This window comes from Colossoma macropomum, unplaced genomic scaffold (assembly GCF_904425465.1).
Source record: "Colossoma macropomum unplaced genomic scaffold, Colossoma_macropomum, whole genome shotgun sequence".
Lineage (NCBI taxonomy): Eukaryota > Metazoa > Chordata > Actinopteri > Characiformes > Serrasalmidae > Colossoma > Colossoma macropomum.
Genome location: NW_023494805.1, coordinates 37,808,618 through 37,834,259, shown reverse-complemented (window position 1 = coordinate 37,834,259; position 25,642 = coordinate 37,808,618). Strand labels below are relative to the sequence as shown.

At 39.9% G+C, this 25,642-nt stretch overlaps 1 protein-coding gene across 1 annotated transcript; it reads right to left on the bottom strand.

Moving 5' to 3' along the window:
* Positions 1–3,667: 3,667 nt before the first annotated feature.
* On the bottom strand, positions 3,668–25,424 carry LOC118826044 (Y+L amino acid transporter 2). The gene is made up of 10 exons (XM_036596935.1): positions 25,255–25,424; positions 23,358–23,887; positions 17,458–17,583; positions 16,679–16,823; positions 15,065–15,188; positions 14,730–14,833; positions 13,453–13,549; positions 9,268–9,417; positions 8,958–9,141; positions 3,668–4,348 (listed from the first exon to the last, which is right to left on the bottom strand). Exons 2-10 carry the CDS (start codon positions 23,884–23,886, stop codon positions 4,254–4,256), a joined length of 1,554 nt encoding a protein of 517 aa, XP_036452828.1. The 5' UTR covers position 23,887; positions 25,255–25,424; the 3' UTR covers positions 3,668–4,253.
* Positions 25,425–25,642: the final 218 nt, after the last annotated feature.

Sequence of the window (25,642 nt, the reverse complement as noted above, 5' to 3'; positions counted from 1 at the left end):
GTAGGAGTGTCTAATAGAGTGGACAATGAGTGGACACTGTTTAAGAACTCCAGCAGCACTGCTGAGAATGTTCCACCATGCAAATAATACCTGCTCTGTGGTGGTCCTGTGGGGGTCCTGACCATTGAAGAACAGGGTAACAAAGTATGCAGAGAAACAGATGGACTACAGTCTGTAACTGTAGAACTACAAAGTGCTCCTATATGGTCAGTGGAGCTGATAAAATGGACAATGAGTGTAGATACATACATAATATTATGGCCAGTCAGTTTATATATATATATTTAAGAAAAATGAAGAAAAAAACAACATGGTTTCACATAATCAATAAACGGTTGCCAGGTTTTGAGAAATACTTTTGAGCCAGATCTTCTTTTGAGCCTGTGCGTTTGACATAATATGTAAAAATGTCTGTATTTTAGCATGTTTTTTCTTCTGATACAGTAACGCTACTTCTTTTAACAAAATCATCTTACATAGTGCAGCTTTAAGAATCTTTTACCTCCAAAACACGTCATGTCAATGTTTATATTGCCATCCAGGTGAAACCCAAGCTTATTTCAAAGTTAGTCAAGTAGACTGCCCAGCTAGCAGGAGCAGAGCCCTGCATATCGCCTCATATCTACATTTTTGTCATTTTTCAGTTTTTGAGGTCATTTAAAAATGTTTGTTGTCCTTTACATTGTGTGTAAATTTCATGATGAATGGCCCAAAATGACTTGGAAAAAAGTCTGGTTCCATTGACTTACATTAAAAGTAAAGTAGGTTTTTTCCTTCTCCTGTAAAGTTACCATTTTGGAGATACGAAGTTTTGTTCCGACAGCAGTGACACATTTGACTCTCGTGGTCATGTTGTGCTCAATATGATTCATGACTTCTTCAGCAGACAAAAATGACTTAGCTAGTTGGCAAATGCACAGGGACACGCTACAGGTCAGCATTTCCTGATTCTAGTTGTGAAATATCACTGCCCTGCACATTTTAATGCTTTAACGTGAGGTCAGAAAGAGGCCAGACTCATGTCTGATATGCTTCTCTTAGAATTACCCAACAGTTTAAGTTTCTGCTGAGTCACACTGAGCGCCAATAATCTCTCTGGGTCACCGTGACCCAGATTGCTCCGAGGTGCTGTGAAGTTCCTCCTTCGTTTGGAACATTACAAATCAGCTAGTTCCTCCCTCTAAACTGCTGACCTTCCTCCGGCTTACGCACGGACTGGATGAGTCAAAAGACGTCAAAAATAAAGCAGTATTAAATCAGTGACAGACAGTGGAGCATGAACTAGTTATGGAGGCATCTGTACAGCAATGAAGAACTTGACTGACTCAATTTCTTACAAATGGAAAGAATGAAAGTCAGTTATTCCTCTCACTTTTATCTACATGCATGTCACAAACTTTGAGTAGATCATGTAAAAAAAAACTAAGGAATCCCTTAAAAAGTTGGAAAGAGCGGGTGAAGTGGATACGAGGGCCAGGAAGATGGAAGTAAGATGAAGGGAGAGTCCACAGCTCTGCAGTTTACAGCCATGAAGCGGACAATATAATATTAGATATCAGCCACGGGAGTTCATGGAAGGCTGTGCCATCTATTTTAAGCAAGAAGCATCTGGAAAAGTAAAGCAGCGTTGACTTGCAGAGGAAACTATCTGCCCCCTTGGCCTTGGGAAAACCAATTGCTAGGGTTCATATTAGTGGCTTACTTAGGGGAAAAAATCTACACTTTAAGTCCAATTTTACAGTTTAATAATTAGCCAGTAAAAGCAGTCCACAGCAGTACTGCTGCCATTCTGTTAATTCTCTATTATTAAGGGAGGATCATATCACTATTCTAGCCATCGGTTAACATATCAGCTGGTTCAGACAGTGCAATTCGGCCAATGACATGACATGATTTTTATGTCCAAGTCTTGTAATGTTAAAAATACAATTTAAAAGCAACGACTGGTAAAATTGTGCAATGTTAAAAAAAACAACACCTGGTGGATCATCTCACTACTAATTAGGTTAATCAGCAAAAAGTCAGTAACATGATTAGGTATAAAAGAGAGGGGTCTTTCAGAAGTAGAGATGGGGAGGGGTTCACCACTCTATGAAAGACTGCACTATCAAACAGTGCAACAATTCAAGAATAATTTTTCTTGATGTTTCTTGATGTGAAATAGCAAAGAATTTCCTCATCTACAGTACATAATAACATTAAGATTCAGAGAATCTGGAGAAATCTCTGTATGCAAGGGACAAGGCTGAAAACCAGTACTGGCTGGCAGCGATCTTCAGGCGTCTGGTGGCACTGCATTAAAAACAGACATGATTCTGTAGTGGAAATCACTGCATGGGCTCAGAAACACTTCTGAAAACCACTGTCTGTGAACACAGTTCATCACTGCATCCACAACTGCGATTTAAGACTCTACCATGCAAAGAAGAAACCATATATAGACAGGGTCCAGAAACACCGCCGCCTTCTCTGGGCCCAAGCTTATTTAAGACGGACTCAGTTGAAGTGGAAAAGTGTCCTGTGGGGAAACAGGGTTGTGTATGAAATACTAATGTATGCTGCAATACCTACTTTACGAGAATGTTGTAAAATAATATTTATTTTAGGCATTTATGCCTTGAAATGTATGAAAATGTCAGGTGGTGCGAACATCTAATCATGTATACAGATTATGCAAACTATTAAAAAGTGTAACATATATAGATATAGCATATAAAATTCAGTGACACTACTGAAGGGCCTTCTTAAGGTTACATAGGCCTTTCATGACCATAGACAAACCTACATAAGCCTTTATAAACACATCAACATATATAACATTTTGATGTCATTTCGCTCACCAAGTGTTATGACTTGGTATTAAAACAGAGACAGTTGAGCATGGACTATTTTCTGGAAGTTTACTGCAGCCAAATAAGAACACAACTAACTCAGTTTCTTAAAGGTTCCAATAGGAACAATGAAAGGAAATGACTCCAAAATGTAACTTACCCACAATTTTGCACAAGTCTAACTTTGAGTAGATCATGCAAAAACCTCTATAAGTGTCTATACAGATTTATTTCAGCTGTGATGAAAGGCTTATGTAGTTGTTGTGTAGCTTATGAACACAGCCCTACAGTGTAATTCTAAATAAAAAAGTTTGGCATGATTGTATGTTTGAAATCATAACATGTTGCAAAATAGGGCACCTAACTGAAAAAACAACTTTTGTCCATTAATTCCCATTTCCTCAAACGTTACATAGCACAAGCGACAAAAAAGGACTTTTATTGTGACACGCTTTTAAAAATGTATGAACTTTTATTTAACACACTTAAAATGATGGCTCTTCAAGGGTTCTTCAGTAAAGAAAATGGTTCTGTACAGAACCATGAATTCTGATTCTGAATACTGATACATTAATATTCCAATATATTGACTCAAATAAAATAGAAATTGTGCACTAAAATTGCTGAGACACCATATTTAAGTTTGCTTCTTGTATAAGATGTTGATGTCAACAACATCAACAAAATCGCATTTGACCAGGGGTGTTCAAACTTTTGCATACAGCTAAACTAAAGTTGATCTTTATGATTTCAGTCAAGTGTACGTGATGGACAGTCCATAATTCGCTCTCTGGTTCCCTGACCACAATGACCACATCACTGATGAAAGACAGAGGACAGATTTGAAGAAACCTTTATCAAAAGTGCTAAAGTCACATAGTAGAAAACCATAACTTGATCATAACAAGCCATAAATTCATTATTGTTACAAAAAGATCTTGAAAGGATGAAAACATTCCATTCTCTCTGCTTCTCTTTACAGTACTGAAAGAAGGCGACTGATGTGTGAGACATGTACATGTTTAGGATATATTAAGAACAGTAAGGGTTAAAATAACTCAAAGCCTTTGTTACCAAGCACCGTCCCTCTTTGGTCTGGCGGCGTCACACCAAGAGCTGCATTCAAGCCTTGAAACAAAGAGACGTGATATTTTCTGCGCACATTCTGAGTCATAAAAAAATATGACTCATTGCTCAATATTCTGAAATACCAGCTAAATGTGCAAATGAGAAATTGGAGAACAAAATGACAAATATGCAAAAATCCCACAGTATCCCACTGGACAAGAACAATAAAATCGTTCCTTCACAAGCAGCCAGAGAGACGGCAACACGGTGCCAATGTTCACGTCCACCTCTGGAAGCTCAAAACCATTCTAATATCTTTGATATCAAAAGTCTAAAATCTCTGTCGTGTTGAGATTACTGGGTCTTGCTCTCCGCCAGGTTCTCTGCATCTACCACCAGGTCAGTCAGGCAGCAGCAGCACATGATCTGAGTGTATTTGGTGACTGCGGCTGGCACACGGAACAGGAGATGGAAAGAGAGAGAGCATGTAAAAGAGGAAAGCAGAGACAGGGTCAGCACAGATATTAAATCATCAGCTACTCAGAACTCTTTCTACTGAGAACTGGAAAGAAGTCATCAGTGGTCACACTGAGTTCTGCTGAGTTATTTTGTAGAAGCAAAGCGTTGGGAAGAAGGTAAATTACCGTTTTGACTGCCCCCTGAATCACATCTGTCAGCTGGCCCAAACCTAAGAAGACTGTTTTGAAGTAGGCAGAGAACTCAATGTAATCCTACCACTAAAAGGACGCATGCTGTGCATTTTCCTGTATTTTATTTCCCCTGCAGGCAACATTTGTGTGGTTCTACATACTACAAATAGAAGTTATTTTTATATGACCACTTTCCAATCTTTCCTTATATCATACAATTAAACAGGTTGTTTTTCTTGCTGATATATGTAAACCTGCTCTGTCCTCATTGGCTGGCCTGTATTGTGCCTCATTCGAAAAGCAGTCCAGGCTGAAACACTCATAAGCGTAAAAGGGCGGGGCTAAACTTCTGTTTTTCAAGACGCAGCTTGATTTCACTGTTATGGAGAGGAATTTATGCCAAATTGAACAGCAATCACCGCAGTGAAAAAACGTGAAATGCAATGCACGACATTACTTTCCCACAGTGCAGGGGTCAGCAACCCGAATATTAAGAAGAGCCATTTTATCCTTTCGACAAAAATCAATCCGCCTTGGGAGCCACAACATTTTATATGTTAACATGTCTTAATATGTTCTAGCTAATGTCCTAGTATAGATCAAAAATATAAACAGAAACGCAGACTTACTCTGCTCTGCTTTAAGCTCAGCTATAGCTGCTTTTCTCGCATCTCCAGCAGGAAACTTTTCCTAAAAAGTGGAACAGTTTCTTGTAAAATGTCTCTCAACGTTCGATTTTTTCTGCTGTGGAGCCGCAACAGGGCGGCAAAATTTTGTTTTTGAAATAAAAAAGTTTTAAGTAATATGTAAACATCATTAAAGTTTCAAAGCATCCCATTCACTCCCCAGTCTATTCAGTCTACATATGGAAACCTGCAAAAACAGCCCATTTTGAATCTCTAATGTCAAGGAAACAATTTATTTACATATATCAGCCTATTCAGCCTACAGAACTCATACAGGAGTGTTTCAGGTGTTCTAGGGAGTGTTCTAGGGAGTGTTTCAGGAGTTCTAGCGAGTGTTCTAGGGAGTGTTTCAGGAGTTCTAGTGAGTGTTTTGTATGAGGCACAATACAGGCCTGGCTATCAGAACAGTGGTCATTTATGTCACATATGTCAGTCTTAAAGGCATTTTCCTAACCTCCATCTAACCCACCTACGCTATGGAATCATAATTTTGGAGAAGGGGAGCAATAAGATCAGTCAAATCACTGCTGAGTCATGATGAGGTCACATTTACTGCTGAAAGCTGCTACCTTGTTTATGACTTGAGGACCAACAGCAGCCAAAATGGAGACCAATGTGCCCCTGTGCTCAATTCTTAGATCATATCTAGCAGCACATCTCATTTCTAACCTACTGGCTTTAGATGCAATTGACCGCTTGCAAAATGATACTCCACACGCATCTTAGCCAATCACAACTGTCTATAAACGCTACTGTCTCTTTCGACCACAGCAGTAAGTTAGAATTATTAGATTGAGAAACGGTGGAAAGGTGTTGCTGGGGAACATGTAATGCCTGACGCATGCTATCCTGATCATGTGAAGGGTGGAGCTGTTTTTGTCATTCCTGAGGCTGAAAAGGTTTTGGATTTAACTCTGGAAAAAATAAAATCACAGCTTGATGTCAAAATTATTATCACATAGACTTATAATGGTGCTAAGGTAAGCTAAACTTTATCTGGGTTACTGTATTTTCTAAAAATCATTTTAATATGACTAACTTTCAATAATGTTACAGAAAAATGCTAAGATCATTCAGCTAACTAGTTCGCTTTTCTTACCTTAGCTGCTAACAGTTAGCTTGATAGTCAGATTAAACAAGACTGTACAGACTCTGTACAGACACATTAAAAACATTCTGCGTAAAGACGTGCATTAATGCACTCATTACCATCATACTTAGTATTGTTCATCGGAAGTTTGCTGACCCTGTGTGGTTTTGCTCTGACCTACTCTAGTGTTGGCTTAGCATCTGAATGGGCAGCTTCCACCACTAAAACCTCCTCTACAGTGGATATGGAACCCTACCATTTTAATGTTGAGTGACTGAACCATTTCCCTGGTTTGATTAACGCAAATATGGTTCCCGATTCCTTGCTTCAAACTGACAAACTCATATTTTATCAGTTCTTGTCTGCACTGAATCTGTACAGACAGTTTGTTTTTCAATAATAAAATAATGTCAGATGTTGTTGCTGCCCTGAGTGTTTTTCGTTCATCAGTACAAGTCCTACAGATACTACCAGGGAGCCTGCACTGAAAGTTTTACAGAGTAAAAGCAGGACTTTTTTTTTTGCAATTATTCCCAGTCAATTCCATCATCTTTCTTACAAACCCCACACTTGTGACCACAAAACCAGAGCGTGGATATGGAGAATTTTCCACTTAATGCTACACACCAAAGCGTATTTACCACATCAAATCAGTTTCTGACTTGGTCCACTCACTATCTGACCCAAAGTGTGTTAGAATCAGATGTTACGGTGCCACTAACAGTCACGAACCTTACTGATGACCCAATGTCTTGAGAATCTAATTTCTCACACCGTGTTCTCTTTATCAGACTGGGGAGGATTTCTGAGAGCTGAGCTCTTTCATAGAACTAACAATCCATTTGTAGTGGTGGGGAGGCAGCTGCCACAGTCTTAATGCTCTGAACCGCCTGACTAAAAGAGCAATGGGGCAGAAACACCCTTTCAAATTTGCCTAACCACTACAGATGTCAATTAGAAGTCTAATTCAAAGCATTTAATCTAAATCCAAATAAACATCATTGAGGGAAAACAGGGTGTATTGCCTGACGCCTCTGGCCACAACTTTTTTGTATTTAGGTGACAAAAATTGCAGAGCCTTATCCAGACAATTTCTATCCAGTCAAATATACTTCTGGAAACGAGTGGCTTGGACTTCGCTAACCGTACCCACTGCAGTAGCTAATGTAGCCGTGTAGTGACTAGTAGTCCCCCTGTTGTGCTGGTCTGACTGGTGTCATAGGTGCTCATCTATTGGCTGAAGTTTGCTATATATCGCTCTATGAATTATGATCTTAAATAAAATAAGGTGTTAATAAGCTGCCGTTACACTGAGAGGCTACCACCAGATCACTACAACAGCAATGTTCTTAATAATATAAAGATTATAATAAATGTTTCCTCTGTCAGAGCAACACCTGACTGTTGCTACTGAAGAATGCTTGTTGAAGAGGAACTCCACTGATTTTACAAAATTACTTAATCATTCCATGGTTTAGATGTAAACAAAATCATTCAGAGTGGTTTGGTGTGAAATGAGTCAGAATTGTTCACCATTATAGTACTAGGAACCAGACGTCTGAAGCATTTAATGGCTCTAAAAAGGTACATCCCATTATGTTATTACACAAAATGGTTATGAAGGTGTTGCTTGATACCTGAATTGTTTAATGACAGTTCTGGTAAAAAGTTTTGGCCTAAAACGTATTTTTAATATAAAATTTTGCTTTCAGGATCGATGCGCGCAAGCCATCATGCTTTTGTTGTCACTAGCCTGTTCAATGCGATGGGTATTTTATTGCGTGGCCCTTGGACAGTCTGTTATATGCACTGTGGCGAACGACAACCAATTTATTTCACTCATGAACATTTCTCACCTTGATTCCAGTTTCTGTGGTGGAAAATAGCTTCAAAACAATCAGCCACAACTTCAGGATTTCTGGTATTTGTTATGGCAACCAAAGAAAGGCACCATACTGTATTTTCTCCATTTATTTTTGCATCCTGGTACAGCGCAGTTCACCGCCATCCTGAACAAGTATTCAGAAAGGTGTAACTGCGATCTGTCGCAGCTCTTCTGATGAATAACGTTACTCACATAAGCTCTGGGTTTTGCTGACCATTCAACGCAACACCACCTACCAAAACAATACTAAAGGCGGGCAGGGTGGAGGGGCACATCATACAGGGCACTGAAAGGAAGAAACAGCACCCAAAAAACGTATTTTTCTCGAATTTAGCACTATTTTACCATTCTCACCGTGACATATAGAACTTTATAAGAAACATGTCAGTTCACTGGTCATTTTAGACAGCAGGTAAAATGGTAATATTTGTAGTGTAGACAGAACGATGTCTGGTTCCCATTACTACAATGGTGATTTTCTCTAGAAAGGTGTATTTCATACCAAACCACTCTGAAATGGTGTTGTTTTCATCTAAACTATTGAATGATAAAGTAATTTTGCTAAATCGGTGGAGTTCCCCTTCAATAAATACTATCTATTTATGATAAACATGTTTCTGTTGCTGTGGCCACAACATTCATTGGCGTAGAGCCTGAGTTGCCAGTGCCATTGTTTATATCAGTCTACCCCTGCTCTCGAATACTAAACAAATCAGAATATACTCTCCAACAAAACAAAATTCTTACCATTTAGTCGACTGACCCATCTTGGCCTCTTTTCGTCTGGTAGGTAAATACACAAGTAGTACACTGGCACACCAGACAGTGCGATAGCTATCCCTATGAGGGAATTGACTGTGTCACTGTAGAGGGGCACGATGATTAAGAACAGGCTGCACACGCAATAGATGAACGGAAAGAGCAGAGTAAGCTGGAGGAGAGAAGACAGAGAGATATTAAGTCTAGAGGGCAAAGCAAAATGTGCAAGACATTTAATCAAATCCCCTCACATTTAGTTAGAGACAAAGCCAGGTGACTGTAAAAACTAATTCAGTACCTTCACAGGCCTGTGTCTGTCTGGCTGTGTGTAGCGAAGGTAGATGAGACCGGCCACAGACAGGCCCACGTACAGCCAGTAGCTGAAGCTGAAGTAGTTGATGAGTTGGAACACGTCCTCCACACACAAGAAGATCAGCCCCATCATGCCCTATGAAACACAAAACAACATACAGTACTGGGCAGAAGTCAGAGACCACCCTTCATTTATTTAATTTCCAGTCAGTCATCAAGTACAAGTTACTCTTTGTCAGGTGATATTTCTCAGGAGATTAGATATAAGATAATTGACTTGCATACAAAAGGAAAATAAGTGAAAAAAACAGGAGTTTCTAAAACTGCAGTTCAAAAAAATATTTTAAAATTATAGAGCAAATGGGACCCCTAAAAATAGCACAAGACCTGGTAGACCCCAAAACTGCCCCCATCAGATAAACAGCACTTAAAGCTTTCATCTTTGAGAGAGAGGAGAAAATCAAGCTGCTTCAGATCTGAAAACATCCACAGGTGTTTCTGTCCATCCTTCCACTGTGAGAAGACGACTCAGCGCTGTGGGCCTGAAAGGATGTGTAGCTGTCAAGAAGCCCTTACTGAGAAAAGGAAATAGAGAAAAAAGAAGATTTCGACTGACCACCCCACCACAGTCCAGACCTCAAGATCACAGAATGTGTTGATTACTTGGACTGTGATAAACAGAAAAAGCCATTAATTACTAAGACGGAACTTCGAAAGTGCGAAAAAATATCCCTGCAGATTTCTTCAAAAAATAAAAAAATACTAGATGCAAGTCTCCTGAAAAGAAATGAAGCTGAAATAAAGGTAAAGAGTGGACACACTAAACACTTTACATATACATCTGCTTTTATGCTTTTTTTTCCCTGGATGAATAACCAGGTCTATTAAATGATCCAACGATACCAGTGTCTCATTAGTACTTGCTGGCGAGATACACTTGAGTAATATAGCCTAACGTTGCTGGCACTTCAGGTGAAGACCAAGGAATCCACCCAGATGCACACTGTAGATCAACAACAGAGCTATACTGAGGTGCCTTGTGTGTTTTCCAGGTATGGTGGTCCATAACAGACTTTGACAAGAACCTGGCAGGCCTTATTAGCAGCTAGGAGAAAGTTGCCATGGCGACTGCTAGACAAAAAATAAACGTGAGTTTTGGTGAACCACAGCTCACTGAAGCGTCAACAACCTGAAAATAAACACACACACACACACACACACACACACACACACACACACACACACACACACACACTTGGACTAAGTCCAAGAGGTTTAAACTGTACTGAGTGGGAACACAGCACTCCTACAATTAACAGGAGGTGAAAACCTTTTAGCTGGTAGGAGAGAAGACCTTTCCAGTGGGCCTTTGTTGACAGGTCTTTTGAGAAACAAGAGCGCAGAGAGATGAAAATCTGGTCGAAACTGAAGACACGCCGAGTCGAAAAGTTAGTAGAGACTGAAAAGAAAGTTTTTTATTTACGCTTTTGGATGCAATATAATTTAAAAATATAAAGTGATAGGAAAACTGAAAAGTAGCTTATAATTACTGAAAAGTAAGCTTGGTCAACAGGACCAATGTATTCGTGATGACTGGGAGAAAACAGAATTAACCACTTTTTCTAATTATTAATGTGATTAAAATGATTTGTAAAGCAATTTATACTTTGCTGCAGGCCTATTTAACCATAAAAATTGGAAGCAATATAACTTGTTCTCTTTTGGCCAGAAACCTCAAACATCATTTTTGGTGACTTTCAGGGACTGAAAACTTTATTTTCTGAAAAGACGTTTTTGTAGAAGCAAAGAGGTGGGAAGCAGCTCAATTAACTTTTAACTGCCTCCTAAATCACATATTTTAAGCTGGCCCAACCCACATGAAGACTGCTTTGAATCAACCAGAGAACTCTAAACATAACCCTTGCATCATCTCTGTCCAAAGAAAAACATGAGAAACATCTCCATTTTTGTCGATTTTTATTTTCCTACATCATTTGAACACGGCAGCTGTCCCTGTCCTACATTGTGTGAAAATGTCATGATGAGTGGGGCAATAGAAATGCTCCAAATTCACTTGGAATAAAATTTACATTTTTTCTTTAAATTAACTTACATCGAAAGTTAAGACAGTTTTTGCCTTCTCCTGTAAACTTACCATTTTGGAGATACATGTTTTTCTGTGGACAGTGACGATATTAACCTTTCTCCGGGGTCAATTTTTAGGTGGCAATATTGCCTGGACATGCAGAACCACTTCTATGGAATCATAAATTGGTGAAGGTGACGTTTAAGCACTATTAGAAGGTCCCAAGCATTCCAGATTGACCAGTAAGTTACTATCAGAATCTGTGAAGTTTTCTCTGGAGGGAAGGAGATCCTGCAGCCAAAAACACAGTTGCATCCACTCTTAATGGAGGGACATTCAGAGCTTTAAACTTATCCAAAACAAGCTGCTCCACTTCCTCGCTGAATTAGGCCCAAATATATTGTCACTCTGTGGGACACTATCACCTCTGCATGGTGAGGGAAGTTGTAGGCCAGCTGAATCAACACGCACCCCAAAACTTGGAAGGAGGGAGAATCAATTAGTGTAGTGCGTTCTGGCCTCAAACCACAGCACCAAGAATAGAAGATGTCCTCTAGGAGATCAACAGGACGGGGAGGGGGAGAGAGACTCCAGTGCTGATCTCTTTGAGGCAGGGAAGTGTTGTAACCGCTTCCTGCTGAGAAGTGTCAGCCTGACCATCTCTCTCACTGTCCGCCAACAACGTTCCTGGCTTTAACACCTAAAGCATCATGACGAGCACACGTGGAGCACTGACTGCTAAATTTGCAAACACTGGATAACCAGCCTGAACCTCACCCTTGGTCACCTCCCCTTCGAGTCCTTTTACATACGCCAAGCTGCCTGTTTATTAGGCACACCAACCGTGTATCTTCACTTATGAGCCATTTCATCAGGTGTATCACCATATAGGCATTAGTTAGGCATAGTTACAATGTCTTTTAATCTACAACGGGCAATAATATCTGTGTTAGCAGATATTTACATCATCACAGAGGTCATTTTCCTTGTTTTTTGACCATGTGTTGACATTTATAGGGGATATTCTACCACTATTTAACAGAATAGACTTTTTTCCTATAGGAACTGCAATGTTATGTTAGCAGACTGTGTATATTCACAGTTCTACTGGGCTTAACACTATTGATGGCAACTCTATGTCAGCTATGGACATCTGAAGCTTGTAAGAGGCCTTTGAGTAATACATTTTTCACTGATTATGATGCAGTTTTGCTGCAAATCAATAAATATATATAAATATATTCAATAAATGCTTTCATCTAGCCTGTTGTAGGTTCATGACAGTTCCTTTTCTTTCAATAATGCAAAGAAAAAATACTTCAGTGCCAAAAACACCTCCTTGTGGAGAATCCTCAGTCTGGTAAATGTGTAGGAGTGAGCTGGTGAGTTGTAAGCCAGGTCTGTGAGATGCTTCAAATGTTAATAATATAAATTTAAACTACTGAACTTGCTTGTCTGGAATGATTTGTTATAAAACCAGAATTAGTTCAGTGTCATACATATTTGTGTCTTGCAGAAATATAATTTGACTTGGAAAAGACTCACTGTTGACATGCATATGATGTGAATGAGCATGACTTGGATGTGAGTGTGTCTGAAAGCGTGTGAGTGATATGGGTAGGGGGGATACGGTGGGAATCTGACTCAAAGAGAATCCGATCTGCAAGAATCTGGCCTCCAATCAAATCTGTTTGATGAACTTACTCTACCCTGTGCCTCAATGGAAAGAGACTCCCAAAGAACCACTGCTGACCAGATATTATGAACTGTTAAACTTGTACCAGTGCCAAACCCAGTGTGATGTAGGTATCACTGCTGTGCTGAGGATGATCCACCACCCAAATAATATCCGGCCAACAGTGGTCTTATGGTGGTCTCTTTCTCCTGATGGATAGGCAGAAGGGAGTTGATGAATTGCAGCAGACAGACAGACTACATTCTGTAACTACAAGTATATCTATATGGTAGGTACACCTTATATAATGGCCAATAAGGGTAGCAACAATGTAGGTGTACCTAATAAACTGTCAAATCAGTGAAAAGTATGCACCCCAAGGGTAGAAACACCACCAGAATTAGACTTACATTAAAGAGAAGTGCAGGAACAGGTGTGTAGCGGGTAGCATGGATCAGACTTAGACTGTCTGGTAGGTGACCCTCTCTCGCCCCCACAAAGAACAACCTGCCACAATAAAAAAGGTAGAAGATAATCATACAGAAATGTAGCGAAATCAAAAATCTTTATGCCATGTACAGCAGCAAGAGCCCAGACCATTCAACACTTAATGTTGTCAAATGCATCACTCACTATCCTGTTCATACAATCCATGGAAATAGGCAGCAAAACAACCCATTTTAATTTAAAGTCGATATCACAGAAACAAACACATTTGCATTTATCTGTCTATAGCTATAGTTTAGCCCCGCCCCTTCAAATTGACATTATAAGGAGTGTTTCAACCCAGATGGCTTTTTGGATGAAAACTGAAACCTCATCAGACTTCAGGGAAAAAATAAATTGTATTTTTGAATGTAGGCCCTGAGGTAAAAATACACCAGTCAGATTAATAGGGCACTTTTTAAACCTCTTAAAATTCCACTCTTTACATACTAAGGCAGGGGTGCCCCATTCTGGTCCTAGAGTTTAGCTCCAATCCTAATCTAACACACCTGATCCAGACATTGAAGACCTTCAGGGGTGTCTGAATATTAGAGCCAAGTGAGTTGGATCTGAGAGGTAGATCTCCAGGAAAAGGACTAGGCACCCCTTAACCTAAGACATATTATTCAGTAGCGTGGAAAAGTGTGGAAAAGAAGTTTGGACCCACCAGTGGCCATTTAAGGGGTTGGAATAAATGAATAAAGCATAAAATTTGGCATATAGCGCACAGTTAGCCTGCTGAACCTGCAAATATCAGACATCTTCCTTAAGATCTTTGCCAGTCCTTTCCGTTAGCTATTTTCAGTCATTGCTGGTTGACGATTTCTGCCTGCAAGTAACAGACGCTTGATTTATTATGCACTGGGAGACAGGCTTGTTCAATCTGCACATTCGTTTTTTTGGCTTTTCTTCATGACTTATTCATAACTTCTCCCCGCTCTTCCCTTTACCTCAGCCAACCTCCATTCTTTTTTTTTCAGCATCAAAATAGTTTGTCACCAATCGGCTAAAGACTTCAGTGGTAAACTCCACGTCATAGGTTTGACTCAAATTATTGTATGCAAGGGATCAATAACCCTTACTAACTATTGTTCCAACAATACTGTTTTGCCTTCATTTTCCCAACACACACTAACAACACTTACAGACCAAGTCTTACTACAGAGAGCACTGCCTCTGTTTATTAACAGAGGTAAGTCACCTTGAGGCAGCGATGATGGAGGCATTCAGTCCTCCATAACAGGACATAGCCACAGCTATGGGAACGATCCAGCTCATGGGCCCCAGCACCTGATTCCCAAATGTCTGCAGATGGGAAAAAAAAAAAGTTTAGGTTAATAAAATCCTAAGCTTATTACATACTAAGGCTTATTGTTCAGTAACTACAGGGACTTCAATGCAAACTAGCTGAGCTATTCTTAGGTTATAGAAGTGTGTAATAACACTTTGGGCCCACAGGTTGGTTCTGGGTGTTTAGAGGGTTAAACAGTGTATCAGTAATCAAAGCAGGTGGTCAGCTGATGGACTGGCACGTACCACTGCAACCGCATCACTAGCCATAAATGAAGGTATGTCCAGCACTACATAGTACGCCACATTTGTCAGCAGGTAGATGATGGTTACTATTGGCATAGAGATGGCAATGGCTAGAGGCAGATTCCTGTATGCAAAAACAAAAACCCCAAGTCAATTTTGAACGCAAATATCAATGAATGAATACAACTGACAACTGTAATGGAACTTCAAACCACAATGCAAAGTTTATGTTAAGTAAGATTTAAATTCAGTGATGCGTAGTAGCTTTTTCATCATGTAAGATAACTTTATAAAGGTCTACTCCATTTATTTGGGACATTCTGTGCTGTTTGATGTGTATGGTTTGATGTATAAAAGTTCTGGCACCCTGGTAAATGACATGTTTTGTTGATTTTGAAAGAGAAAATAAGTGAACGCAGCCTCTACAGAGAACACACTTCTGCACATTTTAATGCACAACTTCTAATATGCTAACCTCAGCAAATAAACACAAACCACGTACTAAAATTCGCAGAAAATGACGTATTTAAAGGAGCAATCTAATAGATGACAATCTGTCAAATTCATACTCCACACTCCAAACAAACAGGGGGCAACATAACAGAAAGAAACTGGCAAGCAAAGACACAGTCTCTCCTCCTCCCTCTCTTTACCAGTCTAGAAGAAATGCTGCGAGTTAAGCACCAAACTTCATTTCTTTGCTCATTAAATGGTGGAAAGCAACACCAATGTTAAACAGAAGCAAAACAAGAGTTATTTCACTTTTTTTCTTTGCTGCTGAACATGGTTTCTTGGTGGGGACGGGTGGTGGGGGTGATAAGGGTCACTCAAGAGTTTCAGCCATCATTGCATTTACTGTTCCTTTCATTGGCTACCTTTCCCGGTTTAACCAGGGGCGGTACCTTTGACTTGATTGACAAGGGATTAGGATACGCCCTTGGGTTGGTGCTACTTCCTCATCCTCTGATATTGGACCGATGACAGACGTGACGCTTCAGTGACTCACCATCACCTCTTCAGGTACAAAGTGGAATTATGAGACCGGAGGGGCTGGGCTAGCTGGTTGGCATGCTAACTTCGGTAGGTATCTCTGCAACATGATATATATAGGCAACTTTGGCATAACATCAACTATTATTTCTTCACATTCTGTTGATAATTTTAGTTAGTTTTGGAATGTTTTTAAACAAAAAATCTTGCATCTTTGTGTTCTCCATAGAAAATTTTCACTTGGAATATCAACAAAACAGTATTTTGAACAGGGGTGTTTAAAGTTTTGCACACAACTGTACTGCACGAACACTCCCAGATGTAAAAATAACAATTTAGTTACAAAGTATGTTGTGTACCCAAAAGGAAAAAAAGCGTCTTCCAGCTTTCCTAACAAAGTAATAAATACATATTTTCGAATTATTCATCCAAAATTCAAAAAGAGAATCATTCAGAATACACTGCATGCTGACGATATGATGTGCAACAGCGATTTTAGCTGAAAAAACTCTTTCTTGTGGAATTGTTTCTGAGAGTGAACTGGAAGCTAAAGTAGTTGGAGCAGGCCTTCGACAGCACTCCATTTGAATTCTACCTAGAACATAAAATGAATGACTGTGAGACCTTTCTGGGTTCACAATCTCCTCAGTGACGAAGTTGAGTGTGTCCCAGCCGGAGTAGGAGAACAAGGCTGAGTAGAGAGCCAGTGCAATGCTGCCAGCTTCCATGGAGGAACCTTCAAACGGACTATCGAAGTTTTTAGTTTCTCCTGCGGTACGTGAGAAGAAAATGAGACCAATATCTTAGCAAATGTTACAAAGAACCTCAGCACACTCAGAGCAGAATTCCAATCAGAGTACGCAGATCAATACATGAACCAACATATACATGATACATGACCATTCATGCCCTTCCTGATAGGAATGTAGGTACCATCTTTTTAGTAAACTATCGATCTGGGGTGCCAAAGCTTTTGTCCTGGAGGTGTCAAAGAGCTGTTTATGTTGGACTGAGGGCCAAAAGCAAAAGCATATAAATAAAGAAGGAAGATATGCTTCAAACTGAGCTTATAAAATGCATTTTTAGAACATTATGCTGCAATTTGTCACTAAAATATCTGAAAAATGCAAAATGTCAGTTATACATAGTATAAAAATGTTTGTTCTCTGATTGAGATGTTTAAGACTTTTTCTCGTGGTGCCAAATCAAACATGCTCCCAGGCCGACTCTGGGCAGCCCTGCTCTAGACACAACTGTGAAGAATAGTACGAGCGACAGACGGTGATGTATCGTATGTCACTCAAGTGTCTAGACTGGTTGAGGTTAGGTTTAAATATAGGAGGGGAATCAAAACATTTCTTAGAGTGGATCTAGACTTCGCGTCTGCATGATTTTTTCTGTACCTGTAACTATCTTTATGACGCCGATTGTAATGATGAGGATGAGGGACATGATCTTGGTGTACGTGAAGATATCCTGAACCAGAGTGCCCCACTTCACATAGGCGCAGTTTATAAAGATCAACATACCTGAGAAAGAAAGGAAGAGTTAACCGAAGAGGACAGGCAAAACAAAAAGCAGGAGGAGCAGCGAACAACAATAATTAGGTTAACCCTTAGAAACCCTAAAATATTTTTTTTTGATCAATTACAATTACAAGTATTTACATCAGACACTCACACATTCCATATGTTGTTATTTTCAGGAGACCCTGGGCTTCTCAGACATGCCATTGTTTGATATGTAAATGCTAACAGAAATATGAAATCTTAATGAATTTTGGTCATTTCTGATCAAAAAAATTGACTTAGCGCCTGCTAAATTCGGTCATTTTTTGCTTATAGAGATCCTGAGAACAAGTGGCACCTCAGACACATTTTCAGAAGTTGTGAGTCTGGAGTGTCTGTGAGCTGAAAGTGCAATAATTTCGATGGTGATTCATTCTATTAGTCATTATGAGTAAAAATAAACAATTAGCATAAGGCGGACATGTTTTTGAATTGATTTTCTGTCCTTTTGGATTCATGCCGAGTGCTGAAACTCTGATACACCGCAAGACAGGCTTTATTTTTAATTACAAATTGAGTTGCATATTTAATATCAGATATTTTTAATACTTAAAATCAATGTAAACTGAAAGACAGAGATAAACATTGTTAATTTTACAATAATCTGTCATATTTATTGTTATTTATCTGTTAAAATGTGTTTTAGTGCCTGTTTGTGTGATTTTGAAAGTGCACTCTGTTGTTATTTGTCACCTTTTTGGCGTCTTTTCCGCTCCTTCCCCAGCTCTCTCAGCTCAGAAGCATGCACACACCACATGGCTAGCATTTAGCCTCATTTGTATAAGTGTGACTGCATTTTGAGTCGTTTTTTAAGTGTATTTAGCTGTATTTTTCTGATTATCAGCACTAAACGTAGAGTCTGAGTCAATCAGAGGACTGTTTGTGACACAAGGGAAAGTTCTAGGTCGTACATGTGCAGTCAGCCATTTAAATGGAGCATTTTAGCTTTTTGGAGTGAGGAAAAAAGATCTGCATGTCAAAGACAGCAGCTTTTAAAAACCTGGTCTGCTTATACTGCATTCCTCTTTTTAGAAAGATGCGTGTTCACAGTTCAAGCGCCATGCTGTGATGGACTAACGCACCTTTGGGAGCCACACGACCTGGGAGCTAATCTCGGTTTATTTTGGGACTCTGCTAATAGAACACTTTATGGAAAAGCTACTAATCAAACCACAGTGCTGTGCAAAAGTCATTTAAATTCATTCATTTAACTTCCAGTCAAAAAGGCCATTAAAAGTAAATTCAGTTATTCATTTTTCAGCTTTAAGAAAAAGTAGATGTATTTAACAGAAAATTACACAGGTGTCTCCTTCTAAATATGAGTATATATCCCAGGAGGATAAGCAGCTTAGAAGATGGATGGATGGTTGGATAATATCAATTTTTCTCCACTCTTCACCTTTATTACAGCTTCCATTGTTTCCAGGAGACTCACTTTCAGTTTTTTAAAGAAACTTGCAGACACACCAAAGTTCAGTCTTAGAAGTTGGTTGCATTTTCTGCTTCTCACAACCGAAGTCATCTCAAACACATTCAGTGATGCTGAGGTCTGGACTTTGTTTGATTTGCAAATGATCTTTTTTCTCTGTCTCCTTTTCTCAGTAAGGACTTCTTGACAGCTACACATCCTTTCAGACCCACAGCGCTGAGTCATCTCCTCACAGTGGAAGGATGGACAGAAACACCTGTGGATGTTTTCAGATCTGGAGCAGCTTGATTTTCTCCTCTCTCTCAAAGATGAAAGCTGTAAGTGCTGTTTATCTGATGGGGGCAGTTTGTTGGTCTAGCAGGTCTTGCATGGTTGTTAGAAGTTCCATTTTCTCTGCATATTTTAGTCATTTTTTCCCACTTATTTTATTCGGACTCTCTTCTTCTTTATGTAAGCTGATCATCTTATATCTATTCTCCTCAGAAACAATCTTCCGAAAAATAAATTGCACTTAATGTCTGTTTTGACTGGATATTAAATAAATGAAGGGTGGCCTCTGACATTTGAACAGTAATGCTCATGCAAACATATCGCTTTCATATCAAAACCTTGTGATTTTTTTTTATTTTCTCCAACATTTGAAACACCTCCTGCCCTTTAGATTGCATGGACATTTCAATAGGCACCAACAGAAACTAAACAAAATTACTCCTTTTATTACTGTACAGTCGTATGTTTTAAATATACCCAGAAAAGTGACACGCTTTGTTGAAAATAAATTAACAAATCATCTACAGGGAGCTTAAATTTTTTTTGTGTGTGTAAAATGTGGTGCACAATTTATTTTATTTATGTAGTTCAACATATTGGAAAAAATAGAAAATAAAATGTGCTGTAACTTTGCAAAGGCCATTTGTTTTATTTTTCCCCAATATGTTAAATTCAGAAAATAAACAGTAAGATTAAACATCACCTGTGCATTAAAATGTGCAGAAGTGTGTTCTCTGTAGAGGATGTGTTCACTTATGTTCATTTAAGCCGGGGTTACACTACACTACTTTTACCTCGATTTTAGCCCCGATTCTCAGTCTGGCCGAGTCTGTGTTATGTGGCTCTAGTCTGCAGATTTTTGGGACAGTTGGAGAGAGAATTGAGTCATGTGTGACGGGGGCAGAGTCCGATTTTTCGGCCTCCCAATCACATTTCAGACCCGTCAGTTTATCAAACGTTTGATTTTTTCAGCCCAACTCTGACCGAAATCTACTGTAAACTGACTCAATCTGAACCGACTCCTGCAACAGCCAATGAGAACTGGGAGCGCAAAAGAAGAAAATACAGCAAGTAAACAAAGAAAAATGGCGAAATATCAAGCTGTTTAATGAGCCGAGTTCAAGACACGAGAACAATCGAGTTTATGTAGGTTTAAGACTCTAAACAATACCAAACTGATCACATTTTTAAACCCATGAGCCTCACTTAAACATGTTTACCTGCTGCTTCTTTCCTGTCTCAGTGCAAACGGCAGAGAAAACAGCAGAAGCAGCTCGGCTTTTGTTTATTTGGGTCTCCTAGTAACAGGAGAACACAAGTTCCCATGAGTTCAGTTCGGTTCAGCAGCAGCTTAAAAGATGAGTAGTATGTGATCCTTAATTGTTTAGTGTGTGATCCCTGATATTTTAGTCGCCCAAAAATCTGCAAAAACCAGTCGGACAGTGTGAGAAGCCCAGTCTTTTATAATCTGTAAAGACTTTGAAATTCGTGTAGAGGAAAATCAACCAAACGTTTGACCAGGGGTGCCTAAAAGGTTTCCATACAACGGTACGTATTAAGGTTAAGCATGTTTTGTCATCCTGTAAACTTACCATTTCATAACGTTTTGTAATGATATAATAATAATAATAATAATAATAATATTAATAATAATAATAATAACAACTAACAGTAATACTACTACTACTACTACTACTACTACTAATAATAATAATAATAATAATAATAATAATTATTATTATTATTATTATTATTATTATTATTATTATAACAACAACAACAACAAGCTGGAAAAAATAAAACTCGATACGGAGACACCCACAAACAGATCACTTCCCCTACTTGGCAAAGAATGTGGATTAAACCTCAACCTTGTTGGATGTGATCCAATCTACCAACTGGAAAGAGGATAATAGAAAACCTTCATCAAGAACATAAAGTCTCACAAACCATGGCTTTCAACATAATCTGTGTGGCCTGGTCTAAACAGCACCCCCTAATGCTAATGCTTTTGCTAGTAACTGAAATTATGCTAGTGCAAGGCCCACTCAGTAGTGAGCACTGAGTGCGTAATGCTGTGGTCTGTTCTTGCCCGGAGGGGCTTGGCCGGAATACAGCCCTACTGGCAGAACAGTCTATCCTCTATTCTGTCAGCAGAGCGAGCTTACGGATTTGCTGGGGGGGGGAGGGTGGGTCAATGGCTCAGCAACAGATTCTAAAAAAGAAAGAGAAAGAAAAAGATCTGCCTCGCTCCAGACACAGCAGTGAAACACGTGCTGTGTTTTGACTTGCATGGGCCTTCACCTTTGTTTACATGCGAGAGGGGCAATTAAATGACTCAGGGAAACTCCGCCACAACCACCAAGGGCATTGTAACGGAAAACGTAGTGAAGCAACACAGACGCCACAGTCGGGAACATCCGTGACTGCATGACGCTTGCTTGAGAAAATCGTTCAATCCTGAACTAATCGAATACGTCAATGCCTGGTGATCTTTCACCTAAATTCCCATCGTAGAGTATCAGGTACACTCAGACAAGATGAGGCCCCTTCAGACTACTGAAATAGTCTGGCCTCGTTTCTGGTTGGCACAATATAACAGTCAGTGCCAACTGACAACTCCTGGTAAGACCTCCTAACTATATTTGAGTTCTCACATACAGAATTTGACCAACCTGTACCTAATTTCTACCGTTTCTGAAGGGGCAATGTTTTCTTAGGACGTACACAACACCTGTCAAAGCTGGGAGACGTCCAGGGGGTGTTTCACAAAGCAGGACGTCTCACTTAGCCAGATAACACAAGTCAAAAGTCAGGCCTGTCCAAAAGCAGGGACATTCCTAATGGAAAATCCTCACTTTAGACTCAAATCATCCAGCTTACTAATAAACCTACTTTGTGAGAGACCCAAGATAATGAATAAAGAGTATCTAACAGCACTGGGGGGGACAGTAAAGCAGGAAACTACAGCCCAGTTCTCTTGTAAAAGTTAACCACAGTGACTAACAGCACGTAGCGATTAGCTAGGCCTTTGCAGGAAACCACCGAACGTCTGCCACCCTGCTCAGTTTTCATTCAGTAAAATTCCACGTCCCTCAAACAGCCAGCTGCCTTTCTGTGGAATGTTTTGACTTCCTGAGATGACATGCTAATAAAATCTTGCCCAACAAAAATAAACAATGGTTGAATACGTTCTGCAGAAGTATAAACAAATTATTGAGGTTATACCTTCATTTACATACCTTTTGATGGCGTCAACTTCCTTTGAACCTTTTACGTCAACTTACTTTGAACATTCATGACTAATCAGCCTATAGAAGCTTACAGTTTTCCCTTTAGCCCAAAGACAGACGATCAGCCAAGACATGTTTAGTGTCTGATGTTGTCGTCTTTCTTTCGCTGAGATTAATGTAGCTAACAAGTTATACCCCCACCAATTTGCATTGTGCAAACTGCATGCCTTAATCGTCACACAGTTGCATCAATCCATGTTGAGTTGTTAAGTGATTTCAAATAGACTTGCTTATGTGGTTTCTGACACTGTAAAACATTGTTTATCTATAAATATGGATAAATATCTATCAATAGTAAGGCGTGCAAATGGCTGCTGTTTTCAGTTATTACACTTTTTTGTTGAAACGCTTCTGTAACAAGTTACCATAAACATATTTTTCTTATTCTTTAGAAATTATAGCACTGAAGATACAAATTTTTCTTACAACAGACACGAAATAATACGAAAAAGCAGTAACACCTTAGAGATTTCGAAAGGCTGTGATAAACCTTTCACAATGACTGACTTAAACCTATATAAACATTTATAAAGGCTTATTCCAACAAGCGTCAGTTGTCAATTTTGATGTTACTTCACCTTAGCAAGTGTTATGACACCCAATGTTCGTTGGAACAAAGCTTTATAAACATATACATTTTACATACAAGTTTATCATGAAAAGCTTACGCAAGAACCCTTCAGTAAAGTGTTACCAAAAAACAAAACTTTTAAGCCATATTTTCTTCTCACACTGCGACTCACAGAGACAAGCTGCAGCGATGAGTCTGACGGCGTCATACGGCGGCTGACAGGTTGGGTACAGAGCTTCTACCAGGTAGTTGGCGAAAGTCAAGGAGATGACAGCCTGGCTGGCAGGCTCAACCAGCAGGATGGAGGTCCACAGCCGGATGAAGGCCAGGAACCCGCCGAACGCCTCCAGGATGTAGGCGTAGCTGGCACCAGACTTGGTGATGGTGGTCCCCAACTCGGCGTAGCACAGAGCACCGAAAACGGAGAACATGCCCCCGAGAGCCCAGATGACCAAGGACAGCCCGTAGGAGGTGCTGTAGAGCAACACGCCCTTGGGGGACACAAAGATGCCCGAGCCGATCATGTTACCCACGATGAGGCAGATGCCGTTGGCCAGAGAGATTTCCCTCCTCATGACCATCTTTTCTTCCTGGCCCTGTGGACCTGAAGCGGCACCCGCTGGAGCCTTCAGATCCAGGTCGGATTCTGCACGGGACGAGGGGCAAAGCGTTCGCCCCATGGCTAGCAGCTTCTGCTTCATACTAATCGACAAAAAAAAAACAGACATAGAATAACAGGATGTGACAACAGTAAAGGTAACACTGACTAATTATATAGTCAAATACTGGAGGATCCTGCGTTGCAGAAATTATTATCCACACTTGAGTTCCTCACTCGCATAATTACACCACTTACATTTTAGATTTATAGTAGCTACTGAATAATAAATCTTAAATTAAGATTATTTACTGAATAACAAGCCTGGGTAATGTAACAAGCCAAGAGGGCAATGTCACAGGCCAGTTCTTTAGGCATGATCCCATGCTGTCTTGTTTTTCACAAGCATGCCCCTCGGGCCCAATCCCATTTCACCCCTCGCCCTTACCCCTTCATTTTGCGTGTTCACGTCTAGGGGTAGGGTGTCACAATTGTTGTTGAGATAGAGGGGTAGGGCAAAATGTTAGGGCTACACGGCCAAAGAAACCCACAAATGTGAGTATTTTCTCCATTTAAAAATTACGATAACCATTATATTACCTTAGTTTAACATTGTCTCAATGTATTATGGTCCTTTTCTTCATAACAAGCATAAAAATTGCTAGTACTATGCTGGCGTCTAGGTAGCTAGCTAGCTAACTTTCCCGTTCCACCTTAAATGGTGCAGCAATTACATTCTGGCACCTCAGGCATCAGAACTGCTGTACTGTTTAAAGTGGAACGGGAAAATTCGAACAAGAATCGGGTGAATAGCTGACTTCAGCTTCATATCACCAAAGAAATAGAGGTGGGTGATAAATAATAATAAATATTCCCTCTAACTTTGAAGGCATATGATGCCCTAAACGTAACTAAAGCCCAGTGGCGAGGTTGCTGAACTTCATCCTCCTCTGCCATCACTGCCGACTGGCAGTAGCTAGTAGCTGTTAATGAAGTAACGGTCTTCTTTGTTTGAGGGTCCCATTTCATAGAGGAAGATTTCAACCACTACCCCTTGTAACTCAGTTCCAAGGAACAAAGTGACACTCGAAAACAAGAGGTAGGGGTAAAAATAAGAAATGGGATCGGGCCGAAGTGTTTCAAGCTAACTTTGGTAAAAGAGCCACACTTACAAACCAAGCTTGAAAATGTGGATTCTCATATCTAATAACACTACTTCTGTGAACGTTAACTGTAATGGGGATAAATAGTTTTCTCATCAAAGTGAACACAAAGCAGAGGCCCAAGGAACATCTCTTCTGCCACTTTATCAGTCTTAAGTAATTAAAATCTCTTCTTTTGTCATGTTCACTGCCGATGAGCCAGCAGACTATACATATAAAATCAGTTCAAAACAAGCCCTGCAGCACTAATCTTGGGTAAAGGTCACACTCCAGCACGTCCAATAAAGAGAGGAAAAAGAGAAACCTACCTACTATTCACCTCACCGTGATGACGTATCGCAGACGGAGGTCAGCGCTGGGGAGTATAACAGTGGCAAGAAGTTTTCTCCTCACACGTTTTTTCCCCTAGAGATCCACGTCCAGATGACGAGAGTCGGAGGCTCAGAGTGAACTGTCGAGGTACAGCACCAGAGAGAGTGGTGTTGCAATCCCAGATGACAGAGATTCGGAGGTGTTTTTCCAAACAGAGGACAGTTGGCTTCTCAAGTTCCAGCGTCTATTTCTGGACGTCTGTGCTGATGTGCTGTGAGAGAGGGAGCGAGAGAGAGAGAGAGAGAGAGATAGAGAGACTCCCCCCCTTTCAATAGGAGAGTTGAACCACATATGCAACCGTGAAAATTTTGATATTTTTACTTT